A 24987-nucleotide genomic window follows, 5' to 3' on the forward strand; every position below is an offset into this window, starting at 1 on the left:
GACTCCTTTCGCAAGTCGAGATTCCTAACCCGATACTCGTGCTCATGATCAACGATATTCGCAAAGTTGATGTTGGCGTTTCCAGCGGCTTTACACTGTCTCAGTAAACTTTTGAAATTCGATTTCACAATAGGTATGTTCAACGCGTCTCGTACACAATTCGCGTCATGACGCCGTGCACTCGACCCGGTCCATCTTTCGAGGTACGCACTGCACCCAAAGCATTTGATTTTGTCTTCAAATCCTAGCCAGTAGTATCCCTCAGACGCTAAATCGGTGCGTGTTGCGTATGATACTCTAGAGAATTTGGCGAACGTGGCGAGTCTGTATAATTCAGTGCGGTGTGAACCGGAAGCGATATACACTCGTTTCTGTCCGGGCGGATCAGAGTATCTCTCCATTGACGTTATGCCAAGCTCTTTCATAAACATGGAGTACTAATACAGAGCTTTTTGTGTCTAAACCTGTACCATAGCTCACACATATATATTCCTAGTTTATCCTTGCGAGCTCTGTCGATTACTGGTTAGTTGTACTTTTATGTGTGATTGACAACCGTTAGCTGTCGCTATTGCACCATTTATATATGTGTTATACCAGGAGCGGTCAACTTCTGCAGGCCGCGGGGCGTGTATAGCATAATTAGGTACTCGGTGGTGCTAATTGCTGAATCGATACATTATTCGACCACCGATCAGCATATGCCAGGAATAAATCGTATTCAATCAATGTATTTTAACAACAGCAATGTCAATGCAAAGCCGTATTAACGAGGACAAAGTGGATTTGAGAACAGTATTTTTATACAGGCACCGCCATGTCTGCTTCTCTCTCACGGTGCAATACTTAAATAAGATTTCATAGTGGTCTATAAGCCCGATATCCTAAATTGACAGAGATATCAATTCATTAAAGTTGTTTTCTAACGACATTACAGAGAACAACGCGTACCAGTAAACACAAACCGAATGGTCCCACTGTTGCGTCAATTCACCGCCGACTCAGTATGAGACACTCTCGACCAGCGAATGTACATTAGGCAACCGAAACAGGTGACCTTGCGAAGGGGGTTGTTTTCGATAACACCGATACGGCAACTTAATTCTTTCTACTGACAATGTGATGGAGAGCGGCTTAATTCATCAGATAAAGACTGGAGGCAACAATAACTAGCAAACACAAATCTAATGGCCACACCGACATTCACAGGTATTCGATAGACCCGAAAATACCAACGTCACCCAACTGCTGTAATGACACGGGTACGATGCGGGGTACGAAGCATTTTGAACGGTGTTGCTCAGTCGCGGTTCTCGGCCTTCCAAGGCCTCTGTTAGCATCAGTCTATCTCACTGTTTGGAGTGCCAATGCCAATCGTCGTAATAGTGATCACTCGGCCATGTGTAGAATATAGAAATTGACGCCTGGCCTATTTGCAAGACCTCATGGCTTTGGCAAACTTACTAAAGCGGAAATTCACAAAGTCACTTGCGTACGTGCTTTCATGCCTTTGAATGTTTGTTATCATCGAGTCTGGTCATAAATAGACATGGGGACAAATTTGATGCGTTCAGCACAATATACGTTTACCACATCTCATTCCGGACCGTAACCGATCGTTTACCGCACCCTCTATATGGCAAACGTCGCTTTTGCTCATAGGTAAGCCGATGATCTGTGAAAACACATGCGCTAACGTGCCATTTCGTTATTCCTTCAACGTCACATGGCCGCCTATATGAAGGTTTTTTGGGTGCCCACCAATACAGTGTTGAAACGTGATCCATAGGGACCCCACTGCGTGCTAAACGCCTAAATAAATATGTTTACTCGAGTATACACCTGGTGTGGAGCAGTGAAGTGGATGCAGAAAGTAAATTAGACAACGCAAACCAGTTGACAACGTCGATTAATATACGAGGGTTGATAAATTTTGTCAAGTGACTTTTGAATGGATGTTATTTGTTTGTTGTTTGATGGATAAGATTGTATTCATTCATAAACTACTAATATACTTCTTGTGGTGCTAAACCTGATTATACAGATGAATCAGACAGTATTCCGCCAATTAGGACTAGTTGCCCGTCGTCGTGATTGATCTCCTAGTTCGCGGTGGTAACAAAAAAAATGATCGCGTAAAATTACTAGTAAGCTATACCCCGAGTTTCCGGGTCGCCGCCATACCCCGTAACTATGTGTTTGGAGGGGTGGACGCGCGTTATCGGGTGTACCGAAAGGCTGTTTGCACTGCGAATTGGAGTAAATCCAGGCTGGTACGCAAAGTCCTGTTATTCCCCATGTTGTGAGGACAAAATCTAGTATATGTCTGACTCTCAAAGATACGTCGCCGTATCCAGTCCCGACTTCACTCAAAACCGATGAAATTCGGGGGTCCGGAACCGATTCGTGACCACCTCCGTCCAGACAAAATGGTTCTGCTGTCATTACACGATATGCGGGGTTTCGTTGCATATTCATTTGCGTACAGTGAAACTTTGTATCGAACCATTGTCGGAATTCTGTTTGATTTGTCTGTACATATGTTGTTATTGCAGTAGGGTTTAGCACCACAGGAAGTATATTGGCAAAATCTTATCCATCACACACCGATAACATCTTAACTGTCGGCAAACTCAACGGTCATCACTCGTCGTTCGAATGCTTGTAATATCGGTGTGGTGTACACAAACCAGTTGTGATTAATCGAGTGTGACACAAACGGTGTCAGTCGACACTCTCCTGTTTGAATAACTCGCATATTCGAGCGGGTTGACAGCAATGCGATACATTTGATGTTCACATCGATCCTTATATTTATAGGGCTACCAAAGTCCTCCTCCTTTTCCCAAATATGTACAGACTTCACCCAAATGTCTTCCTTTTTTGTAATTTTGTCCTTATTTTCAGCTTAAAATAACAAAAAACACCACGAATAACGCGGAATGTAGGTCTGGTCGATTTCGGTGAGTGACCTTTCATTTAGCTAACTCGCACAACACAAGTAATTGACAGGTATTTCGGTAGTCAAGTCAGATGAAATGACATTGTTTTATAGTCAATCTAATGAAATTAGCGCTATAAATATAAAAATACGTCCTCCCCTATCGTAACTTGTAGCCCGTGAAAAACATACACCGCAAAATATCCTAATCACCCCTAACAAAACATAGTTGCGAAAAATATCATACTATGGACGTATTGACTCGGCGGAATGCTACCGTGAGAGAAATGCTGTTTGACCCCCTCGACCTAGCCTTGGATTTACCGTTCGAAAAACTCCACCGGAAGAAGCTGTTATCGAGTGTCGCAATCAATGTCAGCCACGCTCCATCAATCTGTTGCTTTGACAAAACTTGTAGCTACCTATACGCCAGAGATGAGTATTGATTAGGATTTAGAAAAAAACGTATTTGTGAAATTTTGCTGGATTAGGATTGCATTAGATTTTGAGATTGATTTACTATATCGTACAGGCTACAACTGCCTAGCCCCGTCGTGACGAAATAGGATTAATCAGTTGTGGAACGATAAGTTAGGGCTAACCGCTTATACCCCTAGTTTATTCTTGAAAGCTCTATAGATTACTGGTTAGCTGTATTTTTGTGGACGACTGACAACAGTTAGTTGTCGCTATTGTACGATTTACACTTTGTGTTATACATTTTTTGTTACCACCGCGAACTAGGAGATCAATCACGACGACGGGCAACTAGTCCCAATTGGCGGAATACTGTCTGATTCATCTGTATAATCAGGTTTAGCACCACAAGAAGTATATTAGTAGTTTATGAATGAATACAATCTTATCCATCAAACAACAAACAAATAACATCCATTCAAAAGTCACTTGACAAAATTTATCAACCCTCGTATATTAATCGACGTTGTCAACTGGTTTGCGTTGTCTAATTTACTTTCTGCATCCACTTCACTGCTCCACACCAGGTGTATACTCGAGTAAACATATTTATTTAGGCGTTTAGCACGCAGTGGGGTCCCTATGGATCACGTTTCAACACTGTATTGGTGGGCACCCAAAAAACCTTCATATAGGCGGCCATGTGACGTTGAAGGAATAACGAAATGGCACGTTAGCGCATGTGTTTTCACAGATCATCGGCTTACCTATGAGCAAAAGCGACGTTTGCCATATAGAGGGTGCGGTAAACGATCGGTTACGGTCCGGAATGAGATGTGGTAAACGTATATTGTGCTGAACGCATCAAATTTGTCCCCATGTCTATTTATGACCAGACTCGATGATAACAAACATTCAAAGGCATGAAAGCACGTACGCAAGTGACTTTGTGAATTTCCGCTTTAGTAAGTTTGCCAAAGCCATGAGGTCTTGCAAATAGGCCAGGCGTCAATTTCTATATTCTACACATGGCCGAGTGATCACTATTACGACGATTGGCATTGGCACTCCAAACAGTGAGATAGACTGATGCTAACAGAGGCCTTGGAAGGCCGAGAACCGCGACTGAGCAACACCGTTCAAAATGCTTCGTACCCCGCATCGTACCCGTGTCATTACAGCAGTTGGGTGACGTTGGTATTTTCGGGTCTATCGAATACCTGTGAATGTCGGTGTGGCCATTAGATTTGTGTTTGCTAGTTATTGTTGCCTCCAGTCTTTATCTGATGAATTAAGCCGCTCTCCATCACATTGTCAGTAGAAAGAATTAAGTTGCCGTATCGGTGTTATCGAAAACAACCCCCTTCGCAAGGTCACCTGTTTCGGTTGCCTAATGTACATTCGCTGGTCGAGAGTGTCTCATACTGAGTCGGCGGTGAATTGACGCAACAGTGGGACCATTCGGTTTGTGTTTACTGGTACGCGTTGTTCTCTGTAATGTCGTTAGAAAACAACTTTAATGAATTGATATCTCTGTCAATTTAGGATATCGGGCTTATAGACCACTATGAAATCTTATTTAAGTATTGCACCGTGAGAGAGAAGCAGACATGGCGGTGCCTGTATAAAAATACTGTTCTCAAATCCACTTTGTCCTCGTTAATACGGCTTTGCATTGACATTGCTGTTGTTAAAATACATTGATTGAATACGATTTATTCCTGGCATATGCTGATCGGTGGTCGAATAATGTATCGATTCAGCAATTAGCACCACCGAGTACCTAATTATGCTATACACGCCCCGCGGCCTGCAGAAGTTGACCGCTCCTGGTATAACACATATATAAATGGTGCAATAGCGACAGCTAACGGTTGTCAATCACACATAAAAGTACAACTAACCAGTAATCGACAGAGCTCGCAAGGATAAACTAGGAATATATATGTGTGAGCTATGGTACAGGTTTAGACACAAAAAGCTCTGTATTAGTACTCCATGTTTATGAAAGAGCTTGGCATAACGTCAATGGAGAGATACTCTGATCCGCCCGGACAGAAACGAGTGTATATCGCTTCCGGTTCACACCGCACTGAATTATACAGACTCGCCACGTTCGCCAAATTCTCTAGAGTATCATACGCAACACGCACCGATTTAGCGTCTGAGGGATACTACTGGCTAGGATTTGAAGACAAAATCAAATGCTTTGGGTGCAGTGCGTACCTCGAAAGATGGACCGGGTCGAGTGCACGGCGTCATGACGCGAATTGTGTACGAGACGCGTTGAACATACCTATTGTGAAATCGAATTTCAAAAGTTTACTGAGACAGTGTAAAGCCGCTGGAAACGCCAACATCAACTTTGCGAATATCGTTGATCATGAGCACGAGTATCGGGTTAGGAATCTCGACTTGCGAAAGGAGTCGGAGCGTCGCGAAACCTTTGAGAAATGGCCTAGCTATCCCATACCACGGGCGGTCGGCGAGTTGGCAAAACAAGGTTTATTCTACCTCGGTGACCTGGACAGAACGCAGTGCTTCAACTGCTCCGGCGTTCTACGCAATTGGAGGCCTACAGACGATGTATCTGAAATACACTTGACGTATCGCCCGGATTGTTGTTTCGCACGTGGCGACGATTCGGGGAATGTGGCGTTAACCGAGTACGAACGAGACAATTTGGATAAGTTGCTCGACGACAAAATACGACGTCTCACTTTACATCTGCAAGAACCAGAGGAACCATCCGAGGACGAAAGGCGATGTCTTGAGCAACTATTTCCTTGTCTTAACCCCGTGAATCCTCTCATGTCGTCGTTGTCAAAAAGAATCGCAACGTTCGACAAGGGCTGGGAACCGAATAAAATTAGAGCTAGTGTTGAACAGTTAGCAAAAGCGGGGTTTTACTACGTTGATTCGGACAGAACCAAATGCTTTTACTGTGACGGCGGGCTTCGTTGGGACCGTGAAGACGAGGTTTGGACAGAACATGCAAAATGGTTTCCGCAGTGTGAATACGTACTCCGAACGAAAGGTATCGAGTTTGCGCAACGTATCGAAAAGACACACCCGAATCTCAATCGCCCTGTGATTAGAAACCCCATAACCAGACAAGAGTTGATCAAACGACAAAAATTGGTCTGCGGAAACGTCACTCGTGCGATCGATCTATGAATTAAATAGAGTCGATAAAACGATTGCAGTGTATCAACACCTTTTTGCGAGACTTGTGTAAGTGTGTCTTTTGTGCTGATAACACTACCGAAAAATTAAAATGAATTTCGTGAATTGTAAGATTATTTGAGCAATAAGAAGATGACGGGCGCAGTGGCTTACTACGCAAGTCAGTCGGTGTGAATAAGCAGGCCCGTGGTCAGCAAACGAAATACAGTCCCTATTTCTGAGGTACTCGAGTCACTTTTGTCTACTATCACAGTTACCAACGTACTTGAGCTCGACAGTTTTATGGGGACCTACTCTTTTATAATTCGGATAGAAAAGCGATTTCACGATAGCGACATTTCGTTAAAACTACTTGAGTACTCCAAAGCTATATTTTGTCCTTTCATGTGAAGTAAATGTAGCATGTGTTGTAAATCGCTCCATCTATCTCGATAACCTCGCCAGAATGCGTAGTTTCGTCTGGATCTGCAGTTCTCAGCACGTTGTGCATACACAGAGAGAGGGACTGCAGTGGCGACTTGCTTCAGTCGAGTAGCGGACGATGTCGATTTCACACGCGTTCCAAAGTACATTTTGTGAGAATGATGTACCACCACCTCGGCTATTCCCGGTACGACATGGGATCATTTGGCTGTACTAAGGTGGGTATACCCCGTCATGGTCGAGTGCGCTCGATCTTTTTTCATGTAACGGTAGTTTGGGGCGCTTTTACTATTCACATGTTTACACACGCCCACGTATCCACGTAATAGCCTGCACAATACCTTCATAGGGTCATTTTTCCGATTTGGCTACGTAAATACCCGACTTTTCGTAATCTAGGCCCACATTTTGCGTTACTCGTGGTGTTTTTTTGGAAATGTTGAGCTAACAAGGAGGACAAACTGACAGAAAGAGAGTACATTTAGGTGAATTGGGTGACATATCTGGGAAATGGAGGACATATGCTCCCCTAAATGAGACCGCATGGTAACCCCATTAAAATAGGAGGGTCGACGGGGACATCAAGTATATCGCACTGTGTTGCTGTCAACCCGAAAACGCGAGTTTTGTCATGTTGCAGATTGATGACTGACAGCGATTGTGTCACGCTCGATTGATCACAGCTGATTTACGTACATCACACCGCATCGTTGACCGCATGTTGAACGGTAAAGTTATTGTCATCGTTGTGTGATTTTTACCAATATACTCCTTGAGGTGCCAAATCTGATCGCACTAATAACACCTGTACAGACGAACCAAACAGAATTCCGCCAAAGGGTCGATACCAAGTCTCCTTGTGCGTAAATTATTATACAACGACACCTATATTACAGCAGAACAATCTTGTCTGGACGGAGGAGGTCACGAAACATCTCCGGACCCGGGGCAGATTTCGTCAGTTTTCAGCGAAGCCAGTCTGGATGCGGCCAAATGGACCTGATAGTCGGATTTATGCTATATTTTACCCTCACAACATATGGAAATAACAGGACTTTACGAGCCAGCCGGATTTTTTGGACTTTGATTTAGCAACCCTATAGTCACAGTGGATTCCGATTTCGAAATCTCCCCCTCTACTTCACACCTCACCTCAGGCTATAGATCGTATCAGGCATGATCTGTCACAATTCATTCCCATTATTGCACCACCGAGCGTGTTTCAGCCAAATAAGGTCAGTCCACCCCGATGAAGCGAGCTACCCCGATTCGTTTCGTGGACAATAACATCGTACTCGCAGTTACCGAGCGGAAAATGCAAGGCCCGAAGGCGTGACACAGCAATTCTCTGACGGTAACACTCTGCCGAGTCAATCTATCCGTAGTATGATGCTGCAAATATGCTTGGAGGTGTTGGCATGTGTTGAGGATATGTTTCGATCCTCGGCACAGCAGGATGGATCACAAAACAAAATGGCGCTATGCAGTCTACGTGGCCGCATGTCATTTTCGACAGCGAGATTGATTATCGTGAATTAGGTCTTGGACAAAGCAACGATAGCAGCGCGTCGTATAATATCCGAGCTAAGTAGGTATAGTATACTATAAACCTGATCCTCGCACCGCCAACGAGCCGTATCCACAATTCTAATACCGCAACAATCCATACACAATAATACACCATACCGGGAGCTTTCAAAATACCAGTTGACGGGCTTCGATCGATTGTCGACACGTGATGATTTACTTCAGCCTGATTTAAACCAGAACCCTAAGTATGATGCAAATATGCTTGGAGGTATTGGCATAGCATGTGTTGAGGATATATTTACGACACATACGTGAACACAACTGACTGTCTGTAGCGAAATTTGTCGACTTCGAGCGATAGGGCGTGGCTGCCGAAACAATAGTTCCTTAGTATGATATTGTAAATATGCGTGGAGGTGTTGACATAACAAGTGTTGAGGATATGTTACGATACACGCGAACACAACTGATTGTCTGCAGCGAAATGAGTCGCCCTCGAACGGCAAGTGCGTGGTGAGCTCGTGATCGATATGTGCATGTTACAGACGGGCAAAGCATTAGTTCGCCAACAGATCGATTCAAGTTGTATATCATGTACAGCATACAAAATTAATATCCCGTGGTAAATTGAATATCATTTGCAGACACCGGGATGATTACGCTTGACCACCCGTGAAGCAGTAAAAAGAACCCATCATAAATACATTGTTTTGCTCGGGACTGTCTGTCCTTATGAATACGCTAGAACGAGGTATGGAACAGCCACATTTGTTGCTTGCACCGATTACTAGGTACGTAATACCGGGGGTTAACATGTTGATGCGAGCAAAATTGAGAATCAGCTATTTGCTCAATTACTTATTGTATTTATAATGCTAATTTATTTAAGTTAATCTATGTCGGGTCGCCTAATACACATTTCTACTACGACATTCATTCTCATTCTCGATATGACTCGAAATGGTATACATATTTATAATCGTAACAGATCGTTTCTCGTTACTGTCTGGGTCGATAACAAAGCAAAAAAGGGTTCAAGTACAACAGTACACAAGACACAGACCACAAGCGTCACTTTACATAGCCGAACGTATGGACACCTAAAACACACACCAGGATCTCATGGATCAGAAGAAACTATACTGACGTCACGACCGGTAATTATGACCCACCGTACATGAAATTGAATCAACCGCGGAACGACAAGTCAACCAGCTTGACGCTCTATTGTTCCCGAGCCACGAAATTGGACCACGGAATGACAGGGTCAGGGCCGGCAACTATGGTCAAGCCTCGTCGTACACGACCGAAGTCAGCACCGGCAATTATTCCCATGCCCCAGCGTACATGAAATCGAGTCAACCACGGGACGACAAGTCAGCCAGGGGGGTTTGACGGGTAATTATTCCCAAGACACGTCACGAAATTGGACCACAAAACGATAGGTCTGGACGATTTGTCGGCAGGCAACTATTACCAAGCCCCGTCGCGTACGACCGAAGTCAGCTCTAGTTTCGTGTCCTTGTCCAGAGGTCGAGCGAGACAGAATCATGAGTGGAAAAGTACAAGTAGAATTACTAATCAATAAGTTTCATGTCTGGACAGAGTACAAAGGTCAATCGAGATTCTTTGTTCTTTTTCTCTCTAGCGTTAATTATTCCCCCTTTTTGATTGCCGCACACAGGGTCATAAAAGTATTGCTGCAAAAATGAGAATCGGGGAATTCTTTAATTGTTTATTATACTGATAATCTTTGTTTGTTCTTTATAAATCGCGAATGGGGACCTTCCGCCCATTTATCTAACTACTATGGTATTCTTTTTCGCCTGCACCATCGAGATGCTTTGACGACGGAGGTGCGATACGGCCTTTTAAGTAAGGTCATCTAGTCTGCACCCCCATTTTTCTCCTCCATGCTATCCGTGATTGCTGAGCGCCTAGCAGGATAGCTGCGGATACCAATTTCGAGTCTTTGGTATGACCCGACCGGTGATCGAACCCACAACCTACCGATCAAGAAGCCGGACGCATCACCATTACGCTATCTCGCTCAGCTAGGCAATTTGAAATTCTTCTTCGATATTGTATGAGCACCAGACACCACCCTTGCCAAAATGCAATCAAAAATAAACATGAATAACCATCATTTACTGAAATAAGTCTAATCGTAATCGCAATTATAAGCTAACGGTATGTTCCTAGAGTTGGTTAAGGCCGATTGGATGCTTCAGTCATAGATAGTGGCTCCAAATCTTGGGGTCGTTTGCCTTTATCTGGGGATCGCGATGAGGTTGGACATAATCACCTTCCTAGGCCGGGAGTAAGTTTGAGCAAGCTGAATTTTTTAGTAATCAGCTTATCAAGTTTTCGGCTGGGCCACGGAACATTTTCAAGTTAGAAATGAGGTCGCGACCATAAAAGGTTGGAAATCACCGGATGTGCAACCTGCTGGTTCATTTCATAGTAGCCTAATGGAAGAATCAAAACAGAATTCAATTAAAATATTTAACAGCCAAACGCATATAGTAATTGCCCGAGAAGCTACATCGATTACCCTATGGTGAGCTCAATTTCAGTGCATTTTTTCAGGCGGAAGGAGGCAGAAAAAAATATTGTTTTGGACCCGATTAAACAAACACACAATCAGATAGCCGCCCCGACCTAACAGTATACCAGGGCTGTCAAACACAATCCCGACAGGGCAGACATGGCCCGCCAGACGATTTCATCCGGCCAATGGGGAAATCTATTGCAGACCCTAGCAAGTATCAATCACCATCATATTACAGATGGCCCAATTTATGACCCATGTTCCACCCCATTCCTGTATACAGTCCTTTGGCAATGTTTTGCTAGTGTGACGTCATATTGACAGACGGTGTGTTATATCTAATTTTAAAATCCGCTAGTGAGCGCTATAGAGAGTCCGGAATCTGCTTCCCAGAAATATGGTAACCCATGGCCTACTAAAAACAGTTTTTAGTAGGCCATGGGTAACCCTATAATAGCCCTGTCCTTAGCTCTACCGGTAGATCTGATCACGTGAGTCGAAACAGGGCTGAAAATTAATAGTTATATATGAAATTACCAATATGATTGACAATGTTTCTCATGTTTCATCACAGAACGTTTAAATCTCGTGCATTAAAGTAGGGGTGTAACGGCCTGGCGTATTGGGGGGTATGAGAGGGATCCCAGAAGTTTGTCAGATCACCCTATGTAGAGACCCGGGACCAACGTTTCTTGAGGGGCTAACGACATGCTCTTTCGATCCCCATGATTGGATATTACCGTCAAATGACGACACCAGGAACATATCATTTATCAGATGCCATATATATATTCTAGGAATAAAGACTGTGGTATACTTGGACGAAAATGATACTGATGACCAGAATCCAGTAGGTTGCGCCAAGCAACGGGTCAAAGTGAAAGACGAAGATGTCTCCCTGGATCCTACTAAAAAAATATTTGATTTGGCGCGCGTAAAATGCGTTTCCTACGGAGAGTGTTATGAAACGCGTCCAGTTATTTTGGATTTCTCTAGATCCAAACTATAAGACTAACATTGTGATATTCTGTATAATATCCATATATCTTTATGCACTTGTACGAATTGCCACTATATGGATAATAGATAGCATAATCAAATATCCATACATATATATATTATATATATATAAATTTACGTTTATGTATTTAGATTTTAGAATATTCAAGAATTATACGCGATTATATGGTTTTTGCTTTCTCGCTAATTAAATTGTGAATATATATAGCCACATAAGTTTCCAACTTTCGAAAGCGTGTGTGGGAATATGGAGATATAGGTATTCGACGGCCATTACACTATTTTAATGCAAGAACGATTATTTTGAGATTTAGCCTATATGCACCTGTCCTATGAGTTGCGACATGCAATGATATGAAAAACAGAGAATTAACTCTATTCAAAAGCATATGCATATTATATAGTAAAATATACAACATGAGTAGCGATAACACCAGATTGTCGTGGATGCGACGTTTGCGACGAAGTCACGCGGTTCTGAAGCACACGTCACTTTCGGATTCATGCTCGTGACCGATGCTAGTCCAATCATTTTGAGTTGTCATCAAACCAAGTGCAAGTCCTCGGAATAGTGCGAAAGGTCGAATCCTAGTCAATCTTGCTGTATCAATGCTGTTGTGCGCTATATATGTATTCGAAACGATACCATGAATAGTAAAAGGTTTAACACCCTTGATGTAGAACAACCTGCTGGTAACCTTCGAATAGAGCCGGGACTTATTTTCGGCCCGCATGGTCCCGAATCTTGCCCCGGTATGTTGGGTTGCTTCGGGAATCTTCGAACACCTGGAACGATTCTGCACCAGTTTTGTTTTTAACGTATCATTTGCGATTGCACCTGGTATCGTTAGCTGTCCTACGCCGCCACAGATTGTCAGGTGAGACGCAAATAATTCTGGAAATTTGTCTGCAATGCACCCTTTGCTTGTTCCTAGTAAAAAGTAAGAACCCTAACAAAAGCTTTGATTCGTTTCCCGCTCAAAATGTAGCAACTCACTCATAAACTCAAAGAATACATGCGCAATGGGCATATTGTCTGAACTTTAGCCTTCACTGCAACAGTATCCCAGACTTGGCTGTTAACAACTGCAGGTGGGCATTTAAATCCAATTGGAAGCTACAAATTAAGAATAAAATAAACAGCTCCTTGATTATATTAACGAAACGATCTGTTTCCACAAAAATCGAATGAGTTTTGGCTGGCTGTTTCCAAATCCTATTCCATGGTCGATGCAAAACCAATCAAAACTGTATTGACATTTACATTTTCATGGCTATTTGAACGTGGATTTTCTGCTTTAGCTGAAATCCAAAGCTATAAACGAGAAGAACTGACGACGAAATGCGGGTTTGTCAACAATGTTTGTCTGCAATGCAAGCATGATTCAGTCGTATAAACAAGCACGTCCATCTCATTGAAACGTGAAACAAATTTCATAGCAACTTTTCTTCTCTTGAAATTGTGCCGCCAAAGTTTTATAATTTTGACAGCGTCATACAAGCTTAAAAACTGTGGAAAGCACTGGCTTAAAGCTTACTAAGGCTCTTGTGTGAACCTGTGAATTATCAAGGTTCGCGTACCGAACACGGGGATGAACCGAACGTTCGCAATATCCCTACATATGTTACATATGTTCGATACCGCCATCTCCGGTATTGTCAGGAGAAAGGAGTTGGTTTCAAAGAGCTCGTACAACGGGCGGTTTGAGGAACAAACCCGCTGCTGCCGGCCGTACCAAAGCTGTGGATCCTGACGAAACGGTTTTGGACGTGGAAGTGAGTCAGATAGTGGGTGATCATTCGTGTTCACCAGCATGTTCCTGTGTGTTATTATCACCGCATTTTACTTTCAGAACAACTCTACTACCGTGGAAACAGACGAAAAGCAGTCCGGTGAGATGGTTACATTTCCCAAAGCGGTTTCTGACACTAGTCAAGTGGTTCTTGACCTTTACTTACCTAAGAAACCATTCGCAAATTAGCAAACCTTTGGGAACTGAAATTATTTTTTAGACATAAACACAAAAAAATCTACCGCGCAAAATGGACTGTACACCAGCGGAGTGTGAAAAGAACAAAACCATTACAATATGATTTTAACACAAAACTAACACATGATGATATATATTTATTGCAAACCATGTGACTTTTACAATTCTCTTTCTGATATCAGCTCATAGATAGGAGGCTTCACTTTGGAAAGTGGCATTGTATTTTTTGGTCGAAACGCACCAGCACAATATCAATTGCTTACTTACAATTGAGCTTATAAATATTGGAGATCGAGTCGGCATATCGGATGGACGGGGTTGCGATTTGGAGCCCCGATCCAAGGTTGTAATCAGGCCGCAAGGTTCCTTTCCTAGTCACGAGTCAATCTCACTTTTATAGTTTTGACTCGAGTCAAGCCCGAGTTCAAGTCTGGGTGTGGAAGGTAGAGTCCGAGTCATTGTGTTGAGACTCTGCTCACATTCATAATATACTAATATTCCTCGCCCCTAACAGTTTCTGGCCCTATATTTCTAGTATCAGTACTGATAGACAGAATGCAAGTATTGTGGTAACTTAACTATTCATTCGATGTCTGACCGCCGTCGTGAGCGGAGCTCTTCTACGCGGGTTAGCTCGTACAGGCAAGATAGATAGCAAGGTGTGTGCTTCATCAGACAGGAAGGTCGAAAGGTCTGCCTTCTTAAAAGACTGTTAGTTAGCGTATACATAGAGATATCATCCTTCGATAGTGTAGTAGGGTAGCAATACCATCCGCCCGATGACGGGTGGAGCGTCGTCAACAAAGCGCAGCGCGGATAGCGAACTAGTTGGCCCTTCGTCTAAGGATAAACCGCCAGAAGATTATTGTCCACAGCCAAACCAGTCCGTAGTGATAAAAGGCATTAACAAGTCAATTCGCCAATATAACCCTATAACAATAAACCGCAACTTACGAGCGACAATCGGGGGATCTTATGAAGATGTGCGAGTGCTCCCTTCAGGAGACTTATGTGTCAAATGCGCGAATCAAAGTCAGGTTGCAAAGTTGCTTGCTTGCAACAATCTAGGGGACTCTAAAGCGCCAATAGAGGTACGAGCGGAGTTGTTTGTCACGCGTCAGCAAGAGACTAGGGGTGTAATTACAGATGTCCCTCTTGATCTGTCAGACGAGGAAATTAGGCAATCATTGATGGATCACCAAATCACGTTTGTGAGACGCTTCAAATATCGTTCGAGTACTGGACTTAACCCGAGCCACTCGGTTCTAGTTTGCTTTGCATCGACAATACTGCCAACGGTCGTTCAGATAGGATTCTTGCGATTTCGCACGAGAATCTATAAGCCACTTCCAGTTAGATGTTTCAAATGCAGCCGATTCGGTCACCGGGCAAAACACTGTAGAAGTACACAACGATGCACTAAATGTGGTGGTAGACATGAGTACTCGGCATGTCAGAATGCACCCCGCTGCGTAAACTGCGGTGAAGCACACTCGGCGGGCTACACAGGATGCAGACGCTACAGACATGAGGTACAAGTCAATGCCATTATGGCGAACGAAAAGGTTAATTATTGGGAGGCGAATAAAATGATACAGACGCGAACGGCCACAGTAAACATACACTCTCCACAGGAATTTCCTCCATTGCCTAGCAATAACCTCCCACATTATGCGGATCAAACGATACTTCCAGCTGCGGCACTCGCAACATGCATGCGACCGGCTCCTGCTTCGCAAGAGCCAGTTGCCACAATACAATCCGACACGATAACTATATCAAAAACTAGCTTCTTCAAATTCATCGCAGATGTTATGAAGAATACTTTACTAGATTTCAATCAAGGTAAACAACTCGACATAGAGGCAATAGTCGCTAAATCAGCAGAAGGGATTTTCGGATTCCCCACTTCAGAATTGACTAGGTTTCCCACCACACAATCGCAACCCGATGGCGTGTTGGATCTTACGAAAGCGACGCACCACGATTCTCTTCCACCTCACAATATAGTCGACGAACATTCTCCGGGAAATAAAACACCGCCTTCATGATACCTTTATCCATTTTTCAATGGAACTGTCGTGGTATATATCACAAGCTACACGAATTGAAACACTTATTGACAAACTCGGCTGTGAAACCCGACATTATAGCCATCCAAGAATCTCACCTAGTATCCAAATACGTGCCTGTTATACATGGCTATTCCCTCGTAAGAAAAGATAGAGACGTTAATGGTGGAGGTGTGTGCTTCTTCATCAGCAATATGATTAAATTCGTTGAAATTCCTCTCCACGGTTACTCGCCAATTGAAGTGTTAGCAATAGAGGTAGAAGGGACACGCATATACAACGTTTACGTACCCCCAGGAAGAGCTATATCACGAGATTTATTCTACCGTATCTTCGCCCAACACAGTAATAAATGCATTTATCTGGGTGATTTCAACGCTCATCATCCGATGTTTAAGAGCATTCGCACAAATTCTTACGGTCGTCACCTCAACGCGGCGATGGATCGTTTTGATTTGGTTGCGCTGAACACAGACGTGCCAACCCGAGTGAACTTTTCCCTTAACGCGACGCAACGGCACAGCATACTTGACCTGACGCTGGCCACTCCCGACATTGCCCACCGAATTTCTACTACGGTCACAGACAGCCTGCTGGGCAGCGATCATTATATCATTATTAATGAAATCGACACAACTACCGACCGGACCCCTGAATGTCATGTTGAATCGTGGGCTCTGAAACGTGCCAACTGGCAAAAATTCGCCGTTCTGTGCAACCAAGAACTTGAAGGATCTGCCCAGAACTCGCTGACGGTGGAAGATTTCACCAGAATACTCATCTCCACAGCCGCAATCTGTATCCCGACAACAAAGCCCCGTAAGAAGCCCATGATGCCGTGGTGGAACGATGCCTGCTCGCGGGCAATCAGGTTGAAGAAAGCTGCCTTCAATAAAATGAAGCTCACATTCCGGGAAGACGCAATAATCTTATTTAAAAGGCGCAGGGCAGAGGCCAGAAAAACAATATTGGAGACTAAGAAAACATTTTGGCGGTCATTTTGCAACTCCCTTGATAAAAATTGCAAATTATCCAAAGTATGGAGAATAGCCAAATCTATGAATGGTTACAAAACTTGGAGCCATATCAGCGTGTTGTCACACAACGGAGCTACGGTTAAAGGAGACATAAATATCGCAAACACCCTAGCAAAACAATTTCGCTCTGTTAGCAGCGATGAAAACTACGATCCGACATTTCGAAACCAACGCCTCTCGATTGAGAAATCCTTCCGCGACAACGAAGCAACGGCTGCAGTGCAAAGTAGCTTGTCACCGGTCGATATCAATTCAGAATTCACAATGGTCGAACTGAAGAATGTTCTCAAAACACGAAAAAGCACAGCCCCTGGTGTCGACAGAGTATGTCAGCAAATGCTTGCAAACCTGCCTGAAGATTGCTTATCCGTACTGATCGGCATCATAAACGAATCGTGGAGAACCGGCAAATGCCCACAATCTTGGAAGCACGCTATCGTTGTACCAATTCCCAAGCCTGGTAAACCGAAAGAATCCGTTTCCTCGTACAGGCCCATTTCCCTCACGAGCAATTTATGTAAGAGTGTCGAACGAATGATCAATAACAGATTGAAATGGTGGCTTGATAGCAAAAAATTACTCCATCCCGCGCTCAGCGGGTTTCGAAGTAGACGTTCAGCAAAAGATTGTATCATGAGTCTACATGACGATGTCTACAAGTCCATATGGAACCAGCGATCAACAATAGCTGTGTTCATAGACTTAGAGAAAGCGTATGACATGGTTTGGATAAATGGACTAATCCACAAGCTAAACGGTCAGGGTTTGCGAGGAAACATACTAGACTGGTTGAGGTCGTTCTTATCGGATAGAAAATTTCAGGTTCGCGTGGGGTCTTCTTATTCGGACATATTTCCGCTAGAAAACGGTCTTCCTCAGGGCAGCGTTTTAAGCCCGATCATGTACAACCTCATGATGAACGATCTGCCTGATCAAATTGAATCAAGCATCAATATATTCGCAGATGATATATGTTTGTGGGAGACTGGTCTCAATATCGAACACATTGCCACTTCACTCCAGGCGTCATTGGAGAAGTTGTCAGATTGGTGTAAAAAATGGGGATTTCGAATAAATGCAAATAAATGCTCCTCTATGATATTCACCAAAAAACGTAAATTACCAGATGTCCGACTGAAAATAGATGGGATAACCGTGCCTATCAGTAATGAATTTAAATATCTCGGGGTCGTATTCGATAAACGATTATCCTATAAAGCGCACACCAATGTAGTTGCAGCGAAATGCGTTGCACGATTGAATTTGCTACGTTTCCTAGGTGGCATCACTTGGGGAGCGTCCAAGGAATGTTTAATGACGATTTATAGAGTACTTATACGGTCAGTGATCGAGTATGGCTTTGAGGCATATATGTTTAGCCCAAAATACAATTCAAACCGTATCCAGTGGATACAAAACGCCGCCTTGAGAATTTGTTGCGGGGCAATGAAAAGCACCCCGATTTGTACACTCCAACATACAACGAATGAATTGCCGATTCACATTCGCCACCGCAGAGCTTGCTTAATATACAAGTGCTACGTCCGATCTCACCCAACGCATCCATGTCGGCCACTATGCGAGAACTCTTGGCACGAAATTTTCCCAGATTCGATCAAGTTTACCACTTTTAATATGTACACTCAAATATCAAGCATAAGGGGACTTGACATTGCGGTTCCCAGCCCAATTTCCCTTCCACCATGGATTGACCTACCGGTAAAAGTTGATACATGTCTTCGAAGTTTGGCTTATCACCACCCTAACTCACCGTTCGGACGTGAGTGTCAAGACTACGTAGAAACCAACTATGACTTATATTTACAAATATATACTGATGGCTCCAAAATGGACAGCGGATGTGGTAGTAGTTTTCATGTCAATCTTTTGAACATCTCCTCGAAATTTCGAATCCCCAAAACAAGATCTATATTTACAGCAGAGTTGTTTGCGATCTACAAAGCTCTGGAATGGGTTTCCGGACAATGCGAGCCGCCAAGTCATAATAGTATAGCCATTCTTTCGGATAGTCTAAGCGCTTTGGACGCGATACAGCACCGTTCCTCGACTCATCATTTAATTTCCAAAATATTCGATGTATGCTTAGATCTCTTAAAAAGAGAAATTATTATTGCTTTTATATGGATTCCAGGTCACGAAGGCGTCGGTTTCAATCACGTCGCAGACACCCTCGCAAAGGAGGCCGCCGGGGGCGAAGCAGGAGTCAACGACGAAGAAAGTCTGAAAATAACACTATCGGAATGCAAGACTATCATAAACGAGCAATCCGAAAGGTGGTGGACCACCGAGTTCAATGCGGCAGAGACTGGTTTGCACTATCGACGCTTCACTGAAGACAAAGAAACCACAAAGGAAATGAATAAGCTGGATAAACAATATAGTACAACGCTATTTAGACTCCAGACAGGCCATTGCAAACTCAACGGACACCTGTACCGTATTGGGTGCCATGATGATGGACTATGTGAAATTTGTTACTCGGAGGAATCGGTCGAACACTTCTTGATCCAGTGCAGCAGATACGACGACCACCGAACTTCACTTAAAAGAGCCGCCGAACAATTAGGCATATGTTTTGTACTGGACAATTTATTATCTGACCCCAGAATGCTTATAAAAGTAGTGGAATTTGTAAATGCCACCGGGCGAGTCATCTGATTGCTTGACAATGTGGACTTTATTATGGGCCCTTGAGTCATGGTGCGAAATGACTTCGTAGTCGGTGCACCAATTTTCCCTTATTCAACCAACCAACCAACTTAACTATTGCATGCATAATTACTCGTGTACATTTCGAGTCAATTCACAAATTCAGTCAAGTCGAGTCGCCAAAAAGTCCGCGTAACCCATCCCCGGTTTTAACTTCGCAAATTTCAAATACAGAGCGGCCCAGCACAAGCGCATCTCAACTGATTATGCCGCCGCCGGCAGCCTGCACCAGTTTGGACGCGATATTCGACAAGACCTCTGGAGATTTGGAAACGACCTCCATGCTGAACGATACCAATGCAACCCAGGTGCGACGCGACCCGTGAAAAGCACACAGCTAGATAATTCTTGTTATCTAACTAGAGTGGACTATCTGGAATCTTAATTTGTAAAACGTATCTGCGCTCTAATTTTAATTGTATTCTAATTTCTGGTTTTTCTCTACGAGTCAAACTTGGCGTTTAGACATTTGCCATTTTCATGCGTATGAGAATGAGCTCTTATGTGATATGAACTAAATTTTTGTTGTGTTTGTTTCTAATTTGAAATTTGCTTTTATCTACAAGTTTTTGCGAACTCAGCAATTCAATTTCATTTTAATGGAAACAAATGTGTCGCCGTAAACCTGTTATTCTAATCTAATTTTGAGAAACTCTAGCTTTAACTAGAATTCAATTCTAATTTGGAAATACTCTAGGCCTCTAGCTACGATTCTAATTCCATTGTAATTTGGAAAAAAAACTGTATTGCTGTAGTTCTGCAATTCTATTGTAATTTGGAAAAAACAGTATAACTGTTATTCTGTAATTCTATTCAAATTTAGAAAAACTATGTAACTATGATTCTAATTATAATTTGGAGAAACCCTGTAGCTGTAATACCATTCAAAATCGGGACAACTCAGTAGCCCAATTTCTCTAATTGTATTCTAATACGAAAAAAACTCTAGCTATAATTCTAATTCAAATCTGATTTTGTAAAGATGGCAATTTTCCAGTTGTCTGACTCTGCTCTCTATAGGTCGAGGAATCTGACGAAGATTTGGACGACGTGCCAGAATCTACGCGTAATGTTAGTGGGGAAAAGAGAACATCCCTGCTTGACGACAGTTTCGATTTGCTGCCGAAGAGAGCGACCGTTTTCAAGCCGAACGAAGTAGTGCGAAAAAAGGCAGAACGAGACAAATTGGAAGGACGGTCTTGTCCGCAGTGCGAGGCCTATTACAGGTTGGTTAACCGGCTTGTCTCACATGGGTTGAATTTGTCATGAGCAGGGTTGTAATCAAGTCACGAGTCAATCTCACTTTTATAGTTTTGACTCCAGTTAAGTCGAGTCATTTTCAATTCCCCGACGAGTCTAGTCCAAGTCGGGGAGCAGTGGATCGAGTCCGAGTCATCATGTTGAGCTTGAGACTCGAGTCCAAGGCATTGTGTTCACTGTTTAGTTTAAAACTCAGGTCATGCTCAAATCACTTTTTGGCAACTTTGTCTGGGTGATATCGAATGTCATGCATGACACTGGTCAACTCATATTTTTAGGCAGACAAAGTAAGATTGGTTTTGAGGGTTCTGAAGGGCACTGATTCCGAATTTGACCTCAGTTTTTTTCAAATTGGCTCTATTTTTGGAGATAATTCATGGGGCTTTTTTGACTAAATCTCATATTTTCGCTGTATAGGCTAGATAAAAAATCGGCTCAGTTGTAAAATTCAATCTACTTGTTATTTTGACATGCTGAAGACTGTTTTAAATCAAAATACAGCAACAGAATTATATTTCGGGGTGTTAGATTTATCGTAATTGGAGACTTTCACGGATATTATGTAGCCTACATAAATAAACTGCAATCATGTATATAAGTATTTACCTAAATACTCAAACAACGTTGCAATAATTGAATCAGTTTTATGTCAACCACCTATTTTAACCTGAAAATAATCAGTTGGAATACAATATTAATAACTTATCTTAAAGTAAAATTGGTTCTTGAACTATTTTCGGTTGTAAGCAATAATTTAGTGCAGTTTTTCGAAAGGTTCCAGCAATAGTCTGCCATAATATGTTCGTCACATCTGCACTGATATCTTTCTTTTGTTGTTATGATGTATTGGTGGAACTTTTCTACTTTCTATTCCCTCTAATCAACAATATTATCAGAAAATATATCAAGATGATTGAACAGGAATTGAGATGTATTGCTTATGTTTGCTCCAAGGTTTCCATATGAGATACCAATTCTCGGACCAACTGTTTGTTGTTAGGTGCTTTGTGATCCTCCAAAAAGGTTTATTTACTACATCCTAGAAGGGATTCCATGCAGTGAGCACCTTTCTTGATATGAAATTGTAATCTTTCGTCCGTATTCTAATCTGAGATCCATCAAAGATTCCTGATTTACAATTCTCGTTTGATATGGATACTAGGCATACCCAATTTGTTGGCTTTACGGAATATTATCCCTTTACAAGTGAAAAGAGATGAGACTCATATCAGTATTTTAGTTAACCTTTCCAGGGACAAACTTGATAGCTTTATATTCCACTTTCATCTTAGTAGAATGACCAATTGGTAAAGGAGAAAATATATTTACATTGTGCAAAAGTACAATTCTTAGGCTTGACAAACTGCTTTATTAACAAAGTTCTCGCATCAGGTTATGTTAATATTTATGGAATAACTGAGAACGACATGAGTGTTCATCATAGTCAATTATCTATTTATGCGCAGTATAAAAGTAGAAAAATCTAAGATTTACATCCTACTAAGTGAAATATTCAAGGGTAAATACAGTGATTTTAAGCTTTTTAGGGGTATACATATCTTCTTATCTAGAGCCAATCTGGCAAAACTAATGTGATAGTCGTAATCAGCAACCTTGAAAACCCCGGTAACGGCTCCCAGATGGTCTGCCCAAAAAATTTTTTTCATTTTGTTGACCAGTTTTATTCTACAAATTTTCTCACTTCTAACAGTTTCTGGGCCAATTTTCCAAGTATCTGATAGACAAAATACCAATGATGTGGTAACTTTACTATCCTTCAGAGTTACAACAAAACGCCTGTCTTGGCTGTCCCAGTCTCGAGTCATGTACAATGACTCTAGTACAAGTCGAGTCAATACACCCCTGCTTGTAATTGAGCATAAATTTACGGCGTTACAGCCACTAACACATGACGGTGACCACTTTTCACCAGAGACTTGCCTGCCCACGAACGAAAAAGTGCAATGAAAAACGTATGTCGTCACAAGATGGTCAATCCGCTGCCCTCGACCCCAGAGCACTTCTGGGAGTTGGACATTCCCAGTACGGCGGAATGCAGAAGGCGAGGTAAAACTCTTTCAGTATCCTGCCACCGCTAATGAACGTAACATCAAAACTCTTGCCAGGTTATATCTCCGATGAAACTCGGAAGATTTCGACGCAAAAGACGGACTTGCAGACGTTCAGAAGGAAAAGACGGTTACAGCCTTTTGGTGGCAGCAAAGGATGACCGTTTTGGCCAACTATTATCAATATTGGATATATCTGAATGTTCTAATTCGTTTTGTACATTACGGCCGGTATGCGTGCTGTTTTTCTGTTCTTGAGATGCAATATTGTCGTTGAATTCAGAAGCTAGGCCACGTAAGACCTTTTACGCTATCTTTCATACCACGACGTGAATAAAGTACGAGCGATTCTGCTCTACGGCATTTTCTTTGTGACCGTTTTTCTGTTCTTGGGATGCATTATTGGGGTTGAATTCGGCTAGGGCTTTTCAAGTTATCTCGAATTACCGGGGCTGTAATGACTCGAGTTTCTGATGACTCGAGTCTTTTTCTTATAATACGGCAATGACTCGACTCGAGTAGATCTGTGTATTGACTCGACTTGGACTCGAGTCATTGCGCATGACTTGGAGATTCAGACGGCCAACACTGACATTTTATTGTAATTTCGAAGAATAGTGAAGTAACCACACTATAAGGATTTCGTCTATTGGTACTGCTACTTGAAAATGCGACCAGAAACTACTAAAAGTGAGGAGAATTAGTATATTATAACTGCGAACCATTCGAATCACCGAACAGAGTTATAAAAAGGGGATTTAACAAGACTTTAACTGGAAACTGAAGTGTCGAGATAGCGTAGTGGTATACGACAGCAATGGGTTGTGGGTTCGAGTCCGACTCCAGAGTCTTGGAGGTTTATCTACTAAGCTCGAACTCGTCACATCATCCGCGTAAGCGGTGTCTTACAAAATGCCTGGGAGTGGCCGTGCTGCAAGTCAGCAGTTAAGGAATCAAAAATAAGTAATACCGACCTGGGGTAAATGACCATAGTAGCCGACAAACACCATGAATACCACAAACAACAACTGGAAACTGAGCAGTCAACACAATGACTTGGACTCGGACTCGAGTCATAATACCATGACTTGAACTCGACCCTCTGCTCGCTGACTTGGACTTGACTTGGTGGTGGATTGAGAACGACTCGAGTCAAAACAAAAAAGTGAGATTTACTTGTGACCAAGGCTTTGGAGCAGCCGTAAATTTAAACTGCTCCAGCTCCGGCGCTTTCTTCTATCATACATTAGCTCCGGCTCCAGCTCCGGAGCCGCATTATTACCACTGCTCCGGCTCCAGCTCCGGCTCTGAAATTATCGAATGGGCCTGTCTATATCAGGGGTGGCCAACCCGCGGGCCAAATGTGGCCCGCGAGAGGGTTTTGCGTGGCCCGCGAGGTAATTTCCTATTATATTATCGAAAATGAATTGCTCAGATTGTGAACTTGCAATGCCAACCAAAAGTTACAAGTCTGGCTGCGACACTTGGGATGTTGATGACTAAAATATCAGTTCCGACGCATTAACAGATCCAGGTTCCAGTCACATTTTCAGTAAATCGTCGTACATTACAATAAACTAAAATAGTAGAGAAATTTTTCTTCACGCTTCGCGTGTTTAATTGTCACACGATTTCTTGCTTGGTAGCCTACTCCCTACTGAAAATGAAAATAAACGCCTGATTTATCCGATTGAGTCTAACTCAGGGGTGGGCAAACTACGGCCCGCGGGCCGCATGCGGCCCGCCACACTGTTCTGTGC

General features: G+C 42.8%; 4 protein-coding genes across 5 annotated transcripts in view; 3 read left to right on the forward strand and 1 right to left on the reverse strand.

Moving 5' to 3' along the window:
• LOC145440463 (deoxycytidylate deaminase-like) overlaps positions 1-12146 on the forward strand; it is a 20991-nt gene extending 8845 nt beyond the window's left edge. Inside the window, exon 5 of the mRNA XM_080318075.1 lies at positions 11846-12146. Coding sequence (XP_080174201.1) covers positions 11846-12057 — 212 coding nt within the window. The 3' untranslated portion in view covers positions 12058-12146. The remainder of the gene's footprint in view (positions 1-11845) is intronic.
• The window catches only part of LOC145440458 (uncharacterized), a 162064-nt gene that overhangs the window by 114798 nt on the left and 22279 nt on the right, over positions 1-24987 (reverse strand). The gene's annotated exons all lie outside the window — the stretch shown is intronic.
• LOC145440454 (uncharacterized) overlaps positions 1-24987 on the forward strand; it is a 66853-nt gene that overhangs the window by 18343 nt on the left and 23523 nt on the right. The window lies entirely within an intron of this gene.
• Positions 13709-23590, forward strand: LOC145440460 (DNA endonuclease RBBP8-like). The gene is made up of 6 exons (XM_080318072.1): positions 13709-13844; positions 13922-13961; positions 20073-20206; positions 20919-21124; positions 23092-23225; positions 23285-23590. The coding sequence occupies exons 3-6, from the start codon at positions 20105-20107 to the stop codon at positions 23386-23388; spliced, it is 546 nt and encodes a 181-aa protein (XP_080174198.1). The 5' UTR covers positions 13709-13844; positions 13922-13961; positions 20073-20104; the 3' UTR covers positions 23389-23590.

This window comes from Botryllus schlosseri, chromosome 6 (genome assembly GCF_051294905.1).
Source record: "Botryllus schlosseri isolate E-star chromosome 6, Bs_hap1, whole genome shotgun sequence".
Classification (NCBI taxonomy): Eukaryota; Metazoa; Chordata; class Ascidiacea; order Stolidobranchia; family Styelidae; genus Botryllus; species Botryllus schlosseri.